General features: G+C 55.0%; 2 protein-coding genes across 2 annotated transcripts; one reads left to right on the plus strand and one right to left on the minus strand.

Moving 5' to 3' along the window:
* Positions 1 to 5,012: 5,012 nt before the first annotated feature.
* Positions 5,013 to 6,479, plus strand: KRP23_14111 (Transcription initiation factor TFIID subunit 2; the record flags this gene model as incomplete). Its single annotated transcript, XM_067884903.1, has 1 exon — positions 5,013 to 6,479. The coding sequence occupies one exon, from the start codon at positions 5,013 to 5,015 to the stop codon at positions 6,477 to 6,479; it is 1,467 nt and encodes a 488-aa protein (XP_067737665.1).
* Positions 6,480 to 6,618: 139 nt separating this feature from the next.
* Positions 6,619 to 12,984, minus strand: KRP23_14112 (E3 ubiquitin-protein ligase UBR1; the record flags this gene model as incomplete). The annotated part of the gene is made up of 1 exon (XM_067884904.1): positions 6,619 to 12,984. The coding sequence occupies one exon, from the start codon at positions 12,982 to 12,984 to the stop codon at positions 6,619 to 6,621; it is 6,366 nt and encodes a 2,121-aa protein (XP_067737666.1).
* Between the last annotated feature and the right edge of the window lie 9,069 nt (positions 12,985 to 22,053).

A 22,053-nucleotide genomic window follows, 5' to 3' on the forward strand; every position in this document is an offset into this window, starting at 1 on the left:
CACTTGCCTCAGTACATGAAAAGCACGTCATCCACACGCGGGGGCTCGGGCCCATCGACTTCTCCGCCACGCAGAGCAGTGATGGGCTGTCCGTTGTGTTGTTGACTTGAGACGCCGGCTCGAATCTCGCCAAGACCGACCGTCGCAACGCCCACACAAAGCTGGCCGTCTTAACGAACAAACCTCCTGTGTCGAAGATGATGCCCTTACGCGTCCGAGTACAGTTCATTAGGCGGGGCGTCCACGAATCTCGTAGCCCGTTGGATGGCGTCGGCCGTGTGCTGCACGAGCGTCGTCTCGTCACTCGAGAGCGGCGTCTGGTACACCACCTCGAGTTTGTCCGGTTTGGTCTCCGTTACGGGCAGACCGTTCGTTCGCAGCAGCTTGTGCTCGTACAGCGGAGCCGCGCGCGCCACGGCTGCACCGGCCGCGAACCACGTGTCGCTGTGCCCTGGTAGCATGCGCACCACGAGCACCACGTCGTCCTGCTCTTGCTGGTCTCTCTTGGTCACCAACTGGCTGTGGCTCTTGACGAAGGACGCGATGGCGTGCGGCCGCGCGAAGCTGTTGGAACGCGAGACCTGCGTCGGCAGCGCGTGCAGCGTCACGGGCAACGCGTCGACGCTCGACTCGCGACTCAGTAGCAGCTCGGACGTGGCGCCGCTGTCTGCGCTGGGCCGCAGCGTGTGCAGCGCGTGCTGCAGCAGCTGCGGGTTGGCACCTGCGAACGTGGCGGAGGCCTTGACCAGCGTCTGCTGCAAGAAGCTGTCGGCCGCGCCTTGGGTCTGGAGCGTCTCGAGGGACCCGACGACGAGCACGCGGTTGACGCGCTTTTGCAGCGAGGAGAGGGCGGCGAAGCGCACCATTGGACTGGGTTAAGGGACTTGTCTGCTTGGGTGTCGATTGGAGACTGACGAGGATATCGACACGGAGGAATGCAAAGCGGTGGGGACGGAGGACAGAAACCTTGAAGAGGGTGAGAGATACAATGGAAAGTGTTGTAGGGGTGACACACCGTCGAGGGGAAGATGTAAACGAACGCGATAGAGAAGGGGGCGGATGAGTGTGTTTTTCGCGTGGTTATTGCTTTGCATGGCGGGGTTGGAGCGACTTGGCCATGGCCGCGAGCTGCTCCAGAGCCTGCGATCGATGGGGATGGTTAGAAACTGGTTAGAAGACGGCACGTTCGCGGCAGACAATGGGCACTTACCATAGCGTAACATTGCGTCGCGACCAGGTAGTCCTGTGCCTCGAGAGAGGTCGACAAACTGTCGCCAGCTCTACACGTAGGAGATCGTAGAGACTGTGTGAGGTTGAGTCCACGTGATACCATGGGTAGGTAGGCTTGCGTACGTGTGAAGCAACCGCTCGACGTGGTCCAGTTGTCGAAGAGATGACTGGTAGGTTGCTACTGGCTTGGTTTGGAGATTGCTGGTTGGACGAGAATCCTGGGCTTGACTGGGTGAACACATCGTCCGTAGCTGAATGTCGAATCGCTCTTGCTCATGCGAAAGCCACTGCTCGTGCACATGGCGAATATCTCTATCCAGTGCTTGAGAAACATCTTGCTTTGGTCGAATTTGTACGCGATGTACATTCTGTACAAGTGAGAGGGTACTCGTGTTCTCTGGCGTTTGATTCCGCTGCAGTTCTAGCACGCTTGGTGCGTCGTAGTCGGTCTGCCGGTAGTTGATAAATTGTCAGCATTGACCACATTGGTTAACTTACCACAGGTGAGTTCCGTACCAGTGGTATATCATTCGAAGCACTGCGAGATTTTGCGGGCACGAGGGAAGCTAGAACTCGCCGCCGCCCATATCCCCTCGAGTTTGTCATCTATCGCAGCACACACCATGCCATGCATGAGCGTTGTGTCTATTAGCTATAATAGAAAGTCTATTCGAGGATAACTAGTTTCACCCAGTCTGGTTCATCGCATTTCAGTCAAGGAGAGCTCAAACCATCCAAGAAGCTTCGTAAAACTTATACAGATTGACGGTACTGTCAAGTGAGCACATACAAAATACAGCACTGCTGAAATGGACATCGACACCAGTGCGCAGCTCGAGAATTGAACAGTCAAGTATACGTCGAGGTGGTTGACGTGGTGGAACGACACTCCGTGTTTGATTTCCCAATGCAGGATCTCTTCCAGCTCTCGCACACCAACTCGCTGTGCTGGCACCGATTTGCACGGACGAAGGACTGGGAGCGGCAGTTGCCATGCGATACGAAGCAGAAAGCGACGACGCATTGCATCGACTCCAAACTTGAAACTATATTGTTGCTGGAATGCTGGCACAGCGTGCACAAATACGTGTCCAACGCGTCTGCAGGCAGCGCTTCTAAGCGTTGCAGTGGCAGTGCTGCTTTCCCAGGTCGATGCAAATGAACCGGTGCAACTTGGACAGGCGATGCAGCCGCGTGGCCAACACTACATACTACGTAACCTACTGGCCAAGGCGACTTCAACTTGTTGGTACGTTGCATCTAGAATAGTGCAGCATCTGCGCAACTTAATGTTTCTTATGTGGGCCACACTCGCCTTCCGCCTTTTAATCCGTCACTTCCTATTCAGCCGCGAAGTCGTCCCTGTCATCATGATCGGTGACTTCGAGTACGTGCAGCAGCGCGTGGCGCTCCAGGTGGACGTCATGCGGCGCCACGTGACAGGCGTGGCCGAGGTGGTGCTGGCGCCCAGGGCCGCTGAATTGCGCGTGTTGCGGCTGCATGCTCGGCAGTTGCGCGTGCGTACGGTGCACATTGATGGAGTACAGGCCAATTTCGAGCAACTGAACTTCTTGGGCGAGGTCGTGGACGAGAGCTACCGGGACCTGGCCACGTTTGACCTCTTCTACCGAGGCGCCATCGTCGCGTCTAAAGAGGGGGAACTCATCGTGGAAGTCCCGAGGGACGTGACGTTCCAGGAGGACGAGGAGGACGCCGAGGACTCGAGCAACTTAAGCGACCCCCAGGACGAGGACGAACACGACGAAGAGACAGAAGTGGGTACTCACAAAGAACAAAAGTTGGTACTGGACGCCTGGGACCTGGACCGTCTCCCCAAGAGCTCCACGGGCTACAAAGCTGTAGTAGTGAGGGTCGAGTACGACATTGACGAGCCCAGTGGCGGTTTGAGGTTTGTGCTGCCAGATGAACTGTACCAACCCAAGAGAAGTCCCCATATGTACACTTATTGTGGACCTTTTGGCGGTCTCTGTGACGGAGCTCGCTCCTGGATGCCCTGCAGAGACACTTTGAGGGACGCCTGCACGTTCCGCATTGAGTTGACGGTGCCGGACTGGTGTGTGGCCGTGTGCAGTGGCCAAATGGTGCAGCAGGTGCTGAATCCAGAGGTGGATGCGGACGGAGTGCAGTGGCGCACGTTCCGCTACGTGGTGAACCCCAAGACGAACTGCTCGTCCATTGGGTTTGCAGTGGGACCTTTCAGATTGTACGTGCCGCCCGAGATGCCCCGGATGACGCACTTTGCACTGCCAGAATGTTTTGAAGATCTTGTGCACTGCACGTCCAAGTTGGCGTCAACGATGACGTATTTTGAGCGAGCGCTGGGAGCTTCGTACCCGTTTAAGACGTACCAGCAGGTGTTTGTGGAGGACCTGCCGGACCAGCTGCAGTACATTGCAGGAGGAGCTGTCTTGGACCAGAATCTGCTGCACGGACCTCGGATTATTGATCGTGAACTGCCGTCGCACTTGGCACAGGTGAAGGCGCTTGTTGGTAGCTGGATTGGCGGCGCAGTTGGAATTCAGAGCACTAAGGATGCCTGGGTGCTGATTGGTGTCATTGGCCACCTGGTGAACACGTACGTTCGCTCGATTTACGGCGAGGAGGAGTATGGATATCGCATCCAGTTAGCGATGGATGCACTGACAACCATTGAGCTTACGACCGACCAGCAGTCTCCTGCGTTACACTCATCCGAAGTGGACGTGTATTCTGAATATGATCCGCTGTCGCTGACGTTGCTCGAGGTGAAGGCCCCGCTTGTGCTCCACATGATTGAGCAGCGCGTGGGCCCAAAGCACTTAAGCATCGCTATCCAGCGTGCTGTATCTGGTGGGGGAGCAGGAGCAACTAACGGCACGAGTGGAGGTGGTGATGCATCTGCGCCTAATGGTGATGGAAACAAAGATGAAGAGGCAAGCAAGGCTAACGACGACAAGAAGAGTGGCGGACGTGATGGTGATGATGATGGAGGTGATACTGGTGGTGAAAGTGTTAATGCTGGTGCAGCTGGAAAGCCTTCCGGGGACTCAGCTCCGTCTGAGCCTCTGACGACCTTATCGTTTCTAAAGACGGTGAAAACAATCGCAGGCGCTTCTGGCCAGGACCTCACGAAGGCGTTTCTGACATCATGGATTGTAGAGCCTGGAATGCCTTTTCTCACGGTCGGGTACTGGTACAACCGTAAGCAGACCCAAGCCGAAGTAGTCCTGCAGCAGGAAATTCCTCCTGGTGGGAAGCTTTATACTGGCCCGATTTCCATCACGATCGTCGAGGATACGAGCGAGTACAGCTATCAGAAACGTATTGAGCACAAGCGGCACAAGTTTGATTTCCCGTGCCACTCGAAGGTCCGAAAGAAACGACGAAAGCGCCAGGGACTTGCAGACCCAGACGACTCAGTGTCCGTCGGTGGTCCTGGGATGGGTCTGAATGATACACCTGTATTCTGGGTGAAGATCGACACAGGTTGTGCGTGGTTGCGGCATGTGGTAATGCACCAACCAGACTTCAACTGGATGGAGCAGCTGCTGTCTGACAAGAAGGTCGGCTCACGTGTGCACGCTGCTCGTGCGTTAGCATTGTTTCATCGGCCGCATGAGAAGCCGAACGTGATGTCGTGCAGAGTGCTCACTGAGTGCATGAGTGGTCTCACTACTCATTCCAGACGGCTGCGTGCCGAAGCTGCTCAATCGCTCGGTATATGGCAGTCAATTCACGCGCCTCTCACCAACGCGAACACACAGCTCCCGATTTGGAAGGGTATGCACAACCTGTTCCGCATTTTCAAGGAGCATTTCTTCGACCGGGTCACGGATATGCCGCTGCCCAACTACTTCTTGCCGTCCGGTGGTAGGGTTATCCTCGAAGCTCTGGGAGCACAGGAAGCGTCGATTTCCAGTAAGCAGATTCAGGTGCAGGACTATGCAGCTGGAGAGTACGAAATCAAGAAGAGTATTCCCAAGGCGCTAGCAATGATCCGTGCACAGAATAGCAAGTCTCCTCCAGAGATCGAGACTTTCCTGCTGCAGCTGCTTACCGAGAACGACAACTCGAAGAACTACGTGGAAATGGGTGACCAATCGCAAGTGGCTGATGACTGTTACTACATTGGTAATCTGGTGCTGTCGTTGTCGGTACTAAGCCTCGACCAGCCTGCGCGGGCGGACGATGGAGATTTTCTTGTCGTGCGCGAGATCCTGCGCTATCTCCACTATGACCAAGTTCAGCCCAGCTACAACAAAACAATCACGGTATGCTGTCTGGAGGCACTGTGTAACCTTGTGCTTGTCGGGCGTTGCGAGGAGAAGCTTGTGAACTTTCACTCATTCGCTTCACCAAAGCACTCTAACCTGGTGCGCAAGGCTGCGATCGAGAGTATCCTTCGATTGTATTTCGCTGAAGATCCGAACGGACCGAGTGCTGGAGAAAGCAGTTCGTCGACCATGGGCCTAACCTTTTCAAGTGTGCAGCAGAAGCCAAATAGCAGAGCCAAGGCGAAGGGATCATCCTCCTTGCTCTCGCAGTCGTATGGCGCCACGGCGGCTATGTTGTGGCTCTGTGAGTTGCTGAAGGCAGAACAGTCTCCAGGAATCCGCTTGTTTGCTGTTCAGGTATGCCTGAACTGCATGCGCGGATTCCCACCCGGAGTCGGAAAAGAAGTGCTGGCGACGTGGGATCACAGCTACACGCTGGGTCTGATGAATTCTATTGAGATGAAGGAGCCGACGTCGTTCGTTCTCAAGAGCCCGGAGAAGGACAAGATACTGACGTTGTTCGATCGCCCCAATCTGAGCAAGCTTCGCGACGACAGCAGCTCTGCTAAACGCATCGTCGAAGAGTTGTGGAGCTTGATGAACTCGACCGCCGCGATGGATCAGAGGCTACGCGTGGCGCTCATTGTCCTGTACAGAAAGGTGTGGGGGGAAGCTACTCCTCTCTCTGTGGCGCACATCGTTCAAGACAAACCTGCGAATTGGGCTGGTGGCTACGAGAGCCTCCGGCTCATGATGGAGGACAGCAAGAACCGAATGATGATGAATGGAGGCCGTGGGGGCAACATCAACGGGTCTGACGCCAACAGTGGGCTCGGCCGGAAGTCCGACGATGACCGCAAGCGCGGTTTCTCGTCGGCGGCCAGCAGCTCGGCCGATGCCGCACTGGAGCAGTTCCGCGGCAAGAAGTTCAAGTTCAAAATGGGCGACACGACGTTCCGGTCGCACAAGCTGTAAGAAGGCATGCCACTACTGCAAGAAGCAGCCTAGGAATACACAAACGCACGTGTAGTGTTGCCGGTGAGTATTTACTTGGTGTTTGTGTATTGATTCTCGAGCGTGGCCATCTATGCCAGCGCCGTCCCCTCCTCTTTGCTCAGTAATAGTTATTGCGAATGTACTGGTCGGAGGTGCGGCGATTGCGCGCGACCTCGTTGGCCAGCTGGTGATTCGCGTACAGCGCCTGTAGCGCCTTCATGCGCTTGGCGTTCAGGTACAGCGGCCGGCCGCGACGCACGTTGATGTCTTCTTCACCAAACATGTCGAGATACGGCGAGCCGAAGTAGGAGCTCCTTGGGCCGAACACGAGCAGCACGGACGACGACCTCATGAGGAAGAAAAGACCGACTCCAGCGCCACATGTGATGGCGTGGTGCGTGCAGGCACCCATGCCGTCGCTGCGTCTCCTGCAGCACTCTGTACCTGCGCACAGAACCTGCTCGCACACCAGGCAAATGGCTGGGTTCTCTACTGTCTTCCACGTTTGCTTGCACTTGCTCTTGCCCAGCACCTCCGAGTGCAGATCCGTGTACGACGAAGCCAGCTTCACCAGCCGAATGTTCGCAAAGTGGAACAAGTTCTTGTGCTGCTGCGCGTCCAGTTCCAGGCGGAGAGGCAGCGCAGGTATCTCCCGCAGGTTACTGCGAGCAACCAGCGCTTCCCTCGTCGCAGCATCGCCAGCCTGTTTTCCTCCCGCCAAGATTGCTCCCCGAAGTGCGTCAACGAGCGGGTCGATGAGACCGTGCTGCTTGTAGCGCAGCTGTACTTCGTCAGACACAACAGCGCTTGTAGGACGAACACGAAGCTCTCGCGCAGCTCGCAAAAGATAATCAACAAGAGCCTCATCCGCTAGTAGCTGAGTAATCCTCGCCAAACCAAGCTGCTGGCACATGTCGTGATAGTTGGTGCTGAGACGCAAGGAGCTCACAAAGTTGGCACTCCACGACGCGTCAGGGTCCTGCTCGCCTCGGAAGAACGCACGGCACAAAAGGGTAACCTGCCGCATAAATGCCAGGCACGACGACTTAAACAGCAGCTGGAGCTGACGTCCTTGTGGACATCGGCGTGAAGAGGCTGCTGCATCCTCGTCGTCAGTGTTTGCAACGATATCTACGCCAGCTTCCTGTGCGAGACGCTCCATGAGCGACTCGAGTCCTCGTTGCATTTCCTCCATTTGTTCGGGAGATGCGTCGTCGCTCGTCGGGCGACGTCTTGTCTCCGTTTCGTTCTGCTCTTCTTCGAGGCAATCGTCCTCGTCTTCTGCTTCTGTTTGGGCGAGCTGGATGAGTACTTGAGCCATGTGCAAAACACACACAGATCGAATAGTGAGCAAGATGTCCGCCTTCGTCGTCAGCATACTGCTGCAGATCGCCACACAGAGGTAAAACAAATCCTGGCCCAGGATAGGCTGACCCAGCTGCAGCGGTGGCCCCTGCGGTAATGTCTGCAACCATTGGTCAGGCGAGAGACTAAGACGAAGGTTTTGTGCGATGGGAAAGCACATACTTGAGTAGAACCCTCGTCGACGGCTCGTGAAGAGCAGCGGGACGCGCCTCAGCGAGCGAAGCAACACGTTCAGTTTGCTGTCATCCTTGGGAGTAAACTGATCCAGCTGGGGGTCCAGCGCTTCCGGAAGCGACACAGCTAACCGCGTCTTTAAGCACGGCACCGCCGGATTCAGGATGGACGTGATTCGCAGTGATGAAAAGGAGGACGCAGCAGTCGCAGGACCCGTACTGCCATTAGTTCGAGGCACAGAATTCGCTCGCCAGTTGCCTCCTTTCTGCCCGTTCCGTGACGAAGATGCATACGTCTCCAGGGAATAGATGGCGGATGAGATACCGCTAAGCTGAGTGCTTGTTATCATCGAAGCCACAGACGACCAGATTAAATGTGTCAGTTGCGGGCCAGTTGAGAAAAATCCTTTCTTGATGGCAGCCATCGCAGTTGCCAAATGAGCCATTTCCGGCTGAAAGCGTAGCATTGCCTCCAGGAACGACACTGCGAATTGGTTCGTAGCGCGGATATCATCTTGGCGCTGCAAGCGAGTTCTTTCATCCTCGTCTTCTTCATCATCGCTCGTACTTTCACCTTCAGGCCTCAACGATTCTAACCGAGTGGGAAGACCGTCCGACAACCACGATAGAATACTGGATGTGTCTTGTTTGGCTTGGAAAACGCGCTCCATGGCTTCGCGGTCGCGTTGCTGATCGACCAAAGTCAATGGGGAACAAACTGGCAGGCATGGCACAAGCATCGAGCTAAGTGCTTGGCACAGCGGGCACAGGAATTCGCCAAAGTGCGCATCGAATGCGATGTTTGTCTGGCTGTGTTCCAGGTTAAACCGAGACTGCGCCCTCACTGACTCGAAGTATTTCTGCCAGCAGTGCAGGTGCACAGCGTGACCACACAACGACAAATGAATCTGCGGTGGGAACACGGTCGTCCCCGTAGCAGACGAAGACAAAGTGTTGTTGCTATCACTGCTACTTGCTGCGTCGGCCACTGTAGTCTCCACATCACCAGGGAGGTTTTCCCGGGCATGAGCATTAACCCGAGTCATCTGCGCATGACCGATATACATAATCGGCTCGTCCTTCTCTTTCTGCGAACAAATAATACAGTCTGGTGGAGGCGGTGGCTGATACACAATCGTATGCCCAGGAAGTTCGTGATTAGGATCGTCTGCAGAGTCCATACTAAACTTAACTCCAGATCCAGATCCACCGGAGTCTTCGTCGTCCTCCTTTTCATCATCCATCTCAGCGAAGGCACTCGACTGCGCGAACGCCTTTTGGCGTGCCATCATCGCCTCGATAGCGCGTTGCTGGTGAAGCTTCTTGAGCTGCGCCTTGGACATCCCATTCTCAGTTACCAGCTCTTCATGTTTCTTCATACCACTCCAGACCTTCAGCTCCACATAGACGTGAATGACGCGATCCAGTGCTGCCAACTCACGCAGGATCCAGTAGATAGCCGAGATCGTCGACTTCGACGTTTCGAAGTCGTGCTTTACCATATCCTTCGAAAGCGCCACGAGCAACGCAATAATACTCAGATCCATCACTTCACCCTGGTCGCTCTGATCACTATCACTGCTCATTTGCACATCACCATCTTCGCTGGACATTTGTTGCCTCTTCACACGCTTTTTGCCACGAGTAGCAGTATCGGGTTCTTCAAATATTTCGGGGCCACCGCGGAGCAGTGCTAGCGTCTGACGCCTCTTGCTCTCAGGTAATAGAATCTCATTTTGTTGAGGGAGAGTTGAACCGCCGGCACCACGCTTCAGCACAAGTACCACCAAGTTAATCACGTGGATTGCACGCAACAACACCATAACGTTGGTCCTGTTGACTCCAGGGGTACAGCTCGTTCCTTCGCAAGGACCATCTGCAGAGCAGTTGGCATCTTCCAGCACAAGCCGCAAGACGTTTAGTAGACCCTTTTCGAGTACAAGGAAGCGGACCGTGCCTAATGATACATGAGGAGGTGGCACCTGCGCTACCAATGGAATCGGTGTATCCTCGACTTTCCACGTCTTAAACAATGCCTCCTGTCGCGCAAACTGCGCCTTCTCATGACTGGAGCGGCTCAAGTGATAGAAGGACGGGTCATACTCTTTGTAGTACTCCTTCTTCAGAATGTACTTCGTGGGTTCCATGGCGCCGTCTCCCATGCTATCGTCACCAGCTCCATCACCAAGAGGGGCAACCATGACAGATCGCTTAACCTGCTCATCAGCCACTTCCTCCAAAATACGTTCGAGTCGCGTAAGGTGCTGCTTCTCCTGACGAGCTGAAATACCGCCAAAAGGTGTTGACACAACGAACGTGGTCTGGTCCAGCAGCTCCGACAGCCTGCATGGGTGTTGGCTTAGCCGATGGATGATCTCGCGTCGCAGCACCGTATCTCGTTGTTCAATGGCATCCAACGGCGGTGTGAGCTCAGTCACAATCCAGATAAGCTGCAACAACGCGGCCTCCAACACGGCAACAAGTTTTTCATCCTCCGCTCCACCGGACAGGGCTTCACGAGCAGAAATACCAGAGCTCTCGTCGCTAGCGTTGCGAACGTTTGCCCACGTAAGAAGCCACTCGGAGAGGCCAAAACGATCGAAAAAGATAGTTAGGAATTTGGGGAAACCCACAATTGTTGCGCTCACTTGCACGAGAAAGAGATCTAAGTCTCGCAGCTCACTGCACCACGGCGGGCTTGTGTAGTTAAGCATCTGCCGCTGCATGTTCTGGCCATTACGGATCCAGAGACCACAGCTGATTTGCGCGCAGAGCACCAGAGAGCGAAGCGGATATTCCATCATTCCATAGATCAGCATTGTTTTCTTGTGGCGGACAAATTCATTCTGCTCCTCCCCCTCGCTTAGCTGAAGCACCTTCGCCATAGATTTGTCAAGAAGCACACTCCAATTCGTGATCCATGGGATTGCACTTCCTGGCGCCGGAGATGGGCCGTAGTATAGGCTTTCAATAAGGAAGCTGGCGAGCAGGCCGTGGAGTGGATAGTGGAAGGACACCGGTTGGGTAGACACGTCATATTTGACGATCCTCTCTGAAACAGGTGATCCCATCAGCCTACCGCATGGCGGTGTGTAGAGCTGTAACCGAGTTGTGGCAACACCGGCGCGGTCCAGCTGGTCCCAGAAGCCTTCCAGCATGTTAAACACCATGCGCTCGCGGTCCTGGTTGCGAGATTCTGTGTCTGTAACCTCATGATAGCGAAGACCTTTCGAGATAAATGTAAGAATCTTGCTCACATTGGCGTGGAAAGCAAACGCTGTAAGCCACGACTGCGTCTCGTACGTCACGTGCGCACGGCCATCTTGTATCCGGACCTGCGGATCTAAACCCTGAATTTCTGCAAGCGCATCGAGCCACTTCTCCAGTAAATCGGAACGAAGAAGTAAGGCACTTGACATAGCTGGAATGCCCAGTACATAGCCAAAATTCTCAATCACAAAGTGATACCGCTTGAATTTTAGCAGCGGGTGATCGCAGTCCAGGGTGTGATGAACTCCTTGGTGCTGGTGCGGTGGTAGCGTCGGAGCACGTGCCATCTCAAGAGCCGTATTGATTGTATCCAGCAGCATATCCAGCAAACCAAGACTCGCCAAATGGTGCACAATGGATGGCGTAGTGAGGATCTGCACGCCGTACTGAAAGAGTGATTCTTCGCGTGTGCCCACCCCACAAAAGTACTTGAGCATCATGCGGTTGTACACTTTCAGGAAAACAATCGAAAACTGGAGCTTCGGGTCCTTGTCGCCCTGCAGCTTTAAATACAATTCGTACAGCTCCAGAACGATATCCTTGCGGAAGTACGGGTCCGACAGGAACATAACCTGAATAGGCTCCTTGTTCTGACCCTCAGTCGTAGCAAAGAGCTTGCCGCAGAACAGCACATGCAGTTGCTTGGACTGCGAACAAATCGCCTTCACCCACTGCGTCACACGCAACAAAACGTCCTCGTCATGAATAAACTCGTCCTGTACAACGCATACATGCCACCCCTCACTCTTCAGCGCCTGCATGAGCGTCAACGCATCCCGCAGTGTCAAATCCCGCGCTACAATCTCCGACCCATTCGAGTCGATCGCACGCACAAGGTCTTCCGCTCTCGTGATGCGTTTCTGCGATAGCGAGCGGATCAAATCTTCGTCCGAATGAACGTCGTCGTTGCAGATCCGCACGTGGAACTGCTTCTCCGCCTTCTGCGAGTCCTCCACACTATATCCACGTTCCTGCATATTCTCTCTCAACTGGTGCAGTGTCTGTCTGCCCTGCGCGTCCACACATTCGGCGTCAAACACCTGCATTGATCGTTTGGCCATTTCTACACAAAAGTCCACAATTTTCTCAAACAGTGCGTCAGCCACGTGCACAATTTCCTCTGGCAGCGACCCGGCGCTTTCGCTGTTGGTCACGTCTCCGTCTCGCTGTCCGTGGTGCACACAGAAGCCTTCGGGCGCCCAGGCCTCGCTGTCGCCGCAGTCGCACACGCCACCGGGGCTAGTGCGGTGGAAAAAGACGTCGTGGCCCTCGTGGTTGCCGTTCTGGAAGCACTTGAGGCATAGCACGCACGTCTCGTCGCTCTGGCACGTCTTGCAGTTGAACACGATGTCGTTGCGCTGGAAGAGATAGCCGCAGAGCACTTGTGCGCTGCTCCGGGGCTTAAACCGCTCGAAATACGCCTCACGCGTCACAGGCGGCAATTGACCATCACTCTGCTGCTCCAAATCGGCATGGGCTAGTAAAATGGCGTCCAGGAAGGCCGTGACGTGTTCCAGAGGCACTGAACTGGCATTATTTCCCTCCTCTGGCCTCCCCAGACGCCGTAATTGCTGCATCAAGCGTGGCATCAGGTCCTGGCAGATGCTGGAAACGCTCTGCGCCCGCAGGAAGCGCCGCAGCACCGCCGGTTGCGTGGACACAGCGGGCGTTGACATGTTTTCAGCTTGGATGGAGATTGCGGGCCTTGGAATGCGAATTGTACGATAGGAACGGCACAAGCAGAAAGACGAGACGACGGCGCGTGTGATGAGGGGCGTGCGCGCGGCGGAGAGGCGAGATGGCGGCCGCAATGAACAGAGAGAGACGCCGCTCCGAGTGCCGCGTGCGGAAGACTACGGCAGAAGAATTATGGGGAGTGGCGTGGACACACTAAAAATAGTAGCTTTTTTTGTGACTGTTGTGTTTGCAGTGATCTGGAAGACTTTAAGTTACGACGGGTGGCATCTACTATGCCGCTGCGTTAACTGGTGTGGAGAGACTAGGCCTCCCCCCCCCCCCCCCCACCTCACTCGCAGTGCTGGGACGACTTTGCACGGTCGATGGCCTGGAGCGACACTTGCCACGCGATACGAAGCAATATCGACTCCAAGTGGACATATGCACGGGACCGGTCCTTTGTGTTTCAAGGGCTTCAGCCAGACGAGTGGCTGATCCACTGCGGCGGAACGTACTTGTTGTCGTGCAGGATTCGATGACGAGAGAAACTTTCGCGGACGACTCGTCGTTCGCATTCGACGTGTGGTTCAGTCTGCTCGATATGGAGAGCGCAACGGCGTGATTTCTGCTGGGAGAACAGTTGTCCTTGATGCGCCCGTATTATCGCGGTCGAGGGTAGTCGATGATTGACTTGCAAGCGCTGTTCCTACGCCAAAGCAGGCCTACCAAGCTAGGTGTAGTCAGGTTTAGAGAGCTACTGAGATGAAGCATGCTATTCACCTGCGTCGTTCGCATGATCGTCGACGAGCGAAGCGCGCTGCAGACCAAAAACATGGCTTGGGTACGCAAGTTTAAGGGCGCGGGGATCCCTGTCAAGACTGGGCGCGTGCCCACCTTTATGATCCACATCAAGTGGACCGTCGTGAACGGTGAGTTCATTTTACAAGGCACGGGCAACTACAGCGCGGTTGCGTTCAATGGAGCCCGCCATGCAGAGACGTTTCAGACGACCACGGATCAGACGCACCTTGATTCCATCAAGCGCGGGTTCGAGCAGCTTTGGGATGAAGGACGGGTGCTTCAATGGGCCTCGAGGCGTACTGCTTGCTTCATGTACTTGGGGGAGGACGAGGACGAAACAAAGTACCCATCGGGAGAGCAGGACGAAGACGAGGACGCAACGATGTGCTACTTGAGAGAGGAGGACGGCGACGAGGAAGAAATGAAAATGAACCCCCCGGGAGAGCAGGACGAGTACGTTGCTCATGTGTAAGACGTGGTTGAACGTGATGTGTTTGACCGTGATGGGTGCACGTGCTTCTTCATCAAGAACCAAGTGAACGCGTCGCAATTGGTGGAGGAGATCTTCGCAGCTCCCAGTCACAGCGTGTCGCGCGCCTGCGAGTCGTTTGTGGCTGCGCTCACGCACATGAGCGTCGATGACACACATGTTTGCATGCCCGAACGATCCGTAATTGGGTAGGCCCCTCTGTCGGGGTTGCCAAAGACTCAGCGTGCTACCGGCAGATGGAGTCTTTCAACAGCAGCAAAGTGTGTCCATCAGGCTACACCTTGGACGATGACTACTGCATCGCTCAGTGTCCGCTAGCGTACCCCGTGAAGTGTTTTTTGGAGTGCATTCCTCAAAATGACAACTGTGCGCTGGAGATCCTGCACAAAAACAGTGGCTGTGGTGGCAGCAGTGGTTAATGTGGCGACGACAGGCGTCTTAGGTGCCATTTTTTTTTTAATTTTGCTACTACACACTCTTTTTCCGCATCAAGGTCTGTCCCGCATCAAGCTTAAGACTCCAGACTGCCCACTACGGATGAGGAGGTGGACACAGAGGCCGGGCGACACCAGTGGAGCGAGCAGGAGCTGGGAATTCTCAACTTGGAGGCGCGTAGACGAACCTATTCAAGCCTTTGAGCTGTTGTCACCAACCACAAGCATCATGACAAGGCGCGGGAGGGTCGCAGGCGTCGAGAATTAGATGTAGTCACCCTCCTGGAGTTCATTGCTGATGTTCTGCCGACGGGTGCGAATGAATGGGAGTCAGTGCGGCACAGCTACGAAGACTATGCGGTCGAAACCAACCACGCAGGGTGCGAACTGGTGTCGCTCAAGAAGAAATTTCAAGCGTTGCTAAACGTCAAGAAGCCAACTGGGGATCCAAGGTGCCCTGAAAATGTCCCGGTGGCCCGTCAGATCCAGCGCCGGATCGAAGAAGAGGTGTCTCTGGAAAACGACGTTGGCGAAGAAAGAGCTTTGAGCAATGAAGAAGACAGCCACTCGACAGCATCCCACGCTCATCTAGCGTTAGGTGAAAATGAAGGTGAAAACTCATGCCGTTGCCTGTTTGCACCGTACCTGAGTTCAAAGTGCGAAAGCAAGTAATGAAAGCAGCTAACATCAAATTTGCTCGTGGTGATAAACGCTCTGCCATTTCAAGCGCCGTACATCGCCATTCCATATCGTGGCTCGGGGTGGAGGTCGGCTCTCGTGAGGTAGTGTTGGCCGCGCTGACGATCACGCCTCTCTCTCTCTGGCCTTCGGCGGTGAGTACAAGCATCGGAATGAGCACAATGCACTCGCCGTTGCCCTCGTAGCTCATATTATAATAGCTGCGGAACAGAGTGCTGCGGATGGGCACGTCCTTTTCTAAATCTGTGCGCACGAGCTAAACCTATGTTTTGGCGTCCCAGAATAGCTGCGGGAATCGCTCCAATACTTCATTTTAATACTCTTGTTGCGGTCAAAAGAAAGTCTGATATTTGAAAGAAAATTATTCCAGAAATCAGGCCTATGGAACAGGCTAACCAGTTTAACTACCCCAGCTCTGGATACAAGGTCAAGGCGATTACTGACTTAAAGATTTGCATCTATCATCGCAATCATGCTCTTGGTGATAGCAAAGCTATCATTGCTAACGAAATTCGCGAAAACAAGCATGTCATCAATTTTCCCAAGACGAGCAGCAAATGTGTCTTCCATTGCATTGCATCGTATTGCTACAAGACCCTAAGAAGGATCCTCGTAGAATTCAGGCTCAAGTGAAGGAGGTATTCAAGCGATACTGTTCTTTCAAGGGTATAATCTATACTCTGAGTCTATTCCGAAGCTTTAAGCGTATTAACCTTCAACAATTTGATCAGCTGGAGGACTGCTTCCGGCTCGCTCAGTGTTTATACAATGAATGTGAAATCGGGCAAAGTTGAATGTATTCGACGCTCGGACAAGGAGTTTGAATCCATGGCCATCCTATTTCATGAGAACCACGCTCTGTACATTAAGAGCACAGATATGCTTCAAAGCAAGTATCAATGCCCTAAGTGTGAAATGGCCTTCATTTGCTTAACAATCATAAGCGAAACCAATATGAGCTGTGAATATTGAGAGCTTCTCAAAAGAGACAACTATCTACAGACCGCCTCAGAATTCCATAAAATCAATGCTAACAAAGTACTCCACCATGAAGATTGACCACTACATCGATCACTTCACGGTGTACGATTTTGAGGCCATACTGATGCCGACGGGTATCCAGCACGATGTAAGCACTGTCTTTACGAATGAACACGTTGCTGCTTCGGTATCAGTAGCTGAAAGTCCCTCTGGGGAAGTATAATACTTCATAAATGATTAACCGAAAGAATTGTTTAAAACAATATGTTTGATTACATTAGTAAACTCGGCTTGAAGATCCAGGAGTACAATGTTCAAAAGTATGAGCCACTTCTCGAGAAGATTATCAAATCTCACGGTTTTGGTGGTATGGAGATCTCTGGGTTAAAGCTTGGAAAGAAGTACTCAATGGCTGACACTGATAACTGGATCAAGGATGAAGATTATGTGGATAACCGGGATCACGAAAATTGCTGTCGTGACCTCCGGCTTACCAGCGGTACGCCCAGACTGTCGACTATCGGAGGGGGTACTCCGTTGACCAGGCGTGATCGGAAAATCTTGTAATCACCTTGTGTACCTGACGGCGGGGCGGTTTATGCTCTTCCAGTGTTCACTGAAGGCGTGAGTGGGTGTCCAAGGTGGAATGGGGAGCTGGACTGCTCCTTCCGGGGAATGGGTGGGTGACGGCCACGCGGGTATTCTTCACGCGGTCGTCGGTGGTCTGCCGATCGGGGCCTGGTGGGGCTTGATCGGCGTGGGGGGTATCCTTGGGTGTGTTCCTTTACGTGCTTGCCGCTTCCTATGGCGGGGTCTTCTGGGGGGGGGGGGGGTTAAGCGGTTGCGCACCTGGCCAAGCGATCCAGGGGCTCCCGTGTAATTACCTTGCGCGACGAGGTGAGTCCGAAGTCGTCAGGAGGGCCAATATACTTCCCAGCCTGGAATGAACGAACGCCACTTGTGTTGCAAGGGAAAGCTTCTTCTTATCGAATTAGGTAAAAACAAACAATGATCTCAGCTTCCTATCCCCCCCCCCCTTACTGGATTCTTTCACCCATCTCCCGAGGTACCTTCAAAGATCCCTTACTTCCGGAATGATTGCGGGTGTACCACCGAAGTGGTACGCCCCGATCGACATTTGCGATCGGGATCGCGATCGCAGTTGTGGCCACGATCGCATATCGAAATGATCGCACCATACCGCATACCGGTATACACCGATGACTGATGGCGCCACTGTACCCATTGGGTCTCCATACCCCTACCCCTCAGGTCCAATCTAATCCCTCCAAAGTCGGTCTTCATCAACCTCCGATCGTACGTCCGGTCCCGTCCGATCCTAGCCCATCGTTGGTCCATCACGAAATTTCCAACATCCACTTCACCACAATCGCCCCCTGTACATGCCGGGGCTGCCCAACTGTCTTGGCGTGCACACTCATCACTTCTCCTTCTCACGCCTCGCCACCACACCTCCACAGCACCATGTCAGGCAACTCCTCGCTGGATCAGAGAGATCCCACAAGCGATCCTTCTCCTCATTCGTCCACGTCAGCTTCCTCTCGATCTCCTTCGCCGCAGCAGAGGGCTACCACCTCGGACCCGTCCATCGCAGTTCCTACAGCACATGACGCCACTGCTACAGTTCCGGCCGCCTCTCCCAGGCCTGTCCAGCGAATCGAAGGTCAGCCTGGCGCTCTCCCGGTCGAACCGTTGCCCCAAGTTGGTTCCTCGTTGCCGCCCCTGGACCAGACCACCATCCGGAGATCGCTGGCTGCGGTCGAGGCCGCTCTGGATCGCGAGAGTGAGTTTCATGCACTCCAGCGCAGCAACAACGATTTGTTGCAGTCCTACTTCGCCTTGCGACAGCGTGTGGCGGACCTAGAACACACAATTCGTTCAGCAGCTCAGTCGGCGTCCCCATTCGTCTGCTTCGTCCAGCAGAAATACGATCAGCTGTCCCATTGTCTCGCGCAGTCTACCCTGGACTTAGCGGAAACCCGAGAAGCTCTGGCCCAGAGACTCGACAATGCAACCGAGCTCACCAACCTCCGTGATCGTATGCGCCTCCAGGATCGCGTACACGCGGAAGCTGTCGCTGACTTCCAAAAGGAAATTGACGATTTGGAGCGGCGTCTAACGGCCGCATTAGCGGTCGCCAGCACGACTTCCGGCGACCCCGCTCTACCTCCGCCTGGGGTCAACCCGAACACCCTCCAACTCCAATCACAGCTGAACGTGGCGATCGCAGCCCAAGGTCTAGCGAACCGCGATCTGGATCAGGCCCGCGACTTTATTCGCGATCTCGAGACCTCCCAGAAAGCTCCCGAGGGATCAGCGCAGATCCTCCGGCAACAGGTGGCGCTACACGAGCGTCGTGCGTCCGAATTGCGCGACCAGTTGGCGCAAGCCCGACACGGTTCCCGGCGTGCCCTCGACCAGAGTCTTCAGGAACGACAACGGCTGCAGGACCTACTGGACAAGTCCGACCAAGATCTAAGCGATCAAGCGGCGAAACTACAACGGGTGACGCAAGAACGTGATCGCGCTCGGAACGAGCTTTCACAAGCACGTACGTAATCGTGTCGGTCCTTCAGCGTCCGTTGATCTAATCGCGTTCTCTTTCTTGCAGGTAACCAAGTCACGTCCGCTCGGCTCTCCATCGCTCGGCTAGAGCAGCGAGCAAGCAACCTCCAATCTTCGGTAGCCGCCAACCACCCGCTGAGCAGCACCAATGCCGTGTTGCGTACCGACCTCGTGACCGCCCGTAAATCCCAACAAGATCTGGAGAGCGTGCGTGATCAGCTGATCACAGAGCGAGACGGTGCTTTACGGCGCGTTTCGGACATCACCAGCATACTTCAACCTGGCTCGATCGTACCTCCGGCGACACCTGTTCCCACGCCAGCCAGCGATCCCTCCCTGCTGAAGAAGACTTCGTCCCGGAAACGTCTCGCCAGCCAACCTCCTTCCCGTCGCTCTCCATCAAGTCCATCGTCTCGTCGTAAACGGCCTCACAAGTCTCGACGTCGCCGATCTCCTTCACCCGGCGACAGCGACGATGATGCTCTGAACGCCGGTCTTGCTCGATCGCGTTCCTCTGGTAGACGATTACATTTGTCTCGGTCGAAGCGTCGCGCAGCAGGTACCCCCAGCAAGCCGATCAACGTCGACTCTTCTAGCGATCGTGGATCGGATGGCCAAGCCAGCGACGACGGCGATAACGACGATGGCGGTAACACCAGTGACGACGACCGTGATGACAACGATGGCGGTAATGCCGGTGACGACGACCGCAATGATGGCGGTAACGACGGTAACGGCGACCGCAATGATGACGGCAACGACGGCGATGATGACGACGACCGCACTGATGGCGGTAACGACGGCGATGATGACGACGACGGCGATAACAACAACAGCGACCACGAGGGCGACAACGGTGACAGCAACGATGACGACAATGACGATGACGTTGGCGGTGACGGCGGCGGTGATGGCGGTGACTCATCCGGAGGCAGCTCCGTCGGCGACCACCACTCGGGCGACTCCGATAGCAGCGACTCAGCGAACGCTGTCTTGTCCGATGCCGAGCTCGGTCAGCTCGATCCCACCACCATCTATCGGGACCGTTCGATCCCAGGGTACCGGAGTCCTGTAAGGTTCGCGGGTACGGACGTGGACCCTTGGCCTCTTTCTCCGGTTCGTCAACTCAGCGTCCGCCATTTGACGGTCGCCACGTTATTTCGTCAGTGGAGTCGTCCGCCATCTTGGCTATTCCCGCGCCGGACCCGCACTCCTTCTGCTGGCACCTGGAATCCCGACCTGATCACCCAGGCTAATATCTTGGCGTTGTATAAACTGCGACCATGGATTGTGTTGGGTCGGGCAGTTCCGCCGCAATCGTTTGATGCGACAGGATGGTTCGCGGAGTTCGTACAGTTGTACGCGGCATTCGAAGAGGAGTTTCGTCAAGCGTTCTGGGAGTCTACCCACAAGCTACCGATCACCAAGGCCATGAAGTTGGCCAACCCTTTTCTGGCTAAGGTTTGGCTCGGGTGCAAACAGCGTCGATCTCGAGCTGGTCCTCGGTGGCAGACCATCCTCAAGCATTTACTGGCTGGGATGATAGCCGGACACTGCGATCTCGACCTGCTTCTGGATCTCTTCTTCCTTCATTTTCCGCGCCAAAACTAACGGTGCTTTTGGTACCCTGGATTTGGAGCCACGCGGGCGCCCCCTGACTTGATCAAATCTCTTCCTACCGCAGATTCTGCCGACCCTTGGCGCAACCAATATCGCACACAACTGAGCGATCATCCCGGGTCCCGTATCGCACGTCTGGACGGTAAGTTTCGGTCCGTCGTCGATTCTGAGTGAAGTAACCCTCTCCAAGGTCTTGATAAGCTTCTGCAATACATTCTTTCTCCTCTCTTTCCCTCTTTATCGGGTCACCCGACCCCGATCGGCCTCTTCCTTCCCCGATCGCAAACTCACAATTCACAAATTACCCCTTCCTCCGATGTGCGGCCATCCCGCACATCCTTCATTCTCCTCCTCCCCTACAGTGCCTGTTACTGCAGGGGGCCTTCCGCTTCCCCTTCATGGGACTGCATCACCTCAAATCTGTTCCGGCTGGCCAGTCCTCGTTCAAAATCGCGCAACATAGCGCCGCAATTAAGGTCCGCCTCATCGACCCAAGTTGGATCGTCGTAACCCTTCCAGAACACCAGGAAATCTCGGTGGACTCGTCCATAGCGCGTCCGGCGGCCGGTTCTTACATCCGCGATCTTCTCCACTTCAAACTCGCCTTCGTCGAGTGGGGTCTCCCAGCTGTCTTCCGGCAGGAGGGCTTCATCGAAGACCAGGCGATCGCTCTCGGCCACAAGCAACGACGTGTCAGGACGATCGTGGAACCTCCGGACCAACTTCAATTTGGACACATGCACGATCGGGAAGATCCTATACTCCGAGCCCGCGATCTCAAGACGTGCGGCGTGATCGCCAATCATCTCAGCGACACGAAAAGGTCCATGCCACAGGTGTGCAAGCTTTCGTGCATACCCCTCCTTAACTCGGTCGAGGTGCAGCCATACCTGAGCGCCTACCGCGATATTGTGGGACCGCAGATCTTCGTTGTGTCGGTTGGCTCTGCCTCAGATGGCCTCGCGCAGTCGCTCGCGAACCTGTTCCCGCGCTCGCTGGTAGTGTTCTTGTACGTGGTACCTCCATCGACGGGGCTCCTGATCGCGTCGGCGCGTGCTGCCTAACGGTAGCGCCGCCTCCAGCGTCGATCGCGGATCCCACCAACGGCGTGTCGCCACGAACTCGATATAGGGCAGTATTTAGAGCGAACGTGAGTCGTTCCGCGTACTCGTCCCAGTCTCTCTGGTTCACGTCTGACACGTACATCTTTAGCGATCGCGTTAGAGTCTGCACCATTCGTTCGGCAGTTCCGTTGGCTTGCGGCCGGTACGCCACCGTAGCTCTCTGTTTCTGATCCACTATCCGGCTAAAAGCACGGAAGAAATCTGACATAAAACCGGGCTCTCGATCATGGCGGATGACCTCACTGGCCCCGAAACGTCGAAAGACGCATTCTTCGTAGTTCTCGGCGATCGTTTGGGCAGTGCGAGAGGCGCTAGCCTTCGCGATCACGTATA

This window comes from Phytophthora ramorum (assembly GCF_020800215.1).
Source record: "Phytophthora ramorum isolate Pr-102 chromosome Unknown Phyram_PR-102_s0020, whole genome shotgun sequence".
In the NCBI taxonomy this organism is placed as follows: Eukaryota; Oomycota; class Peronosporomycetes; order Peronosporales; family Peronosporaceae; genus Phytophthora; species Phytophthora ramorum.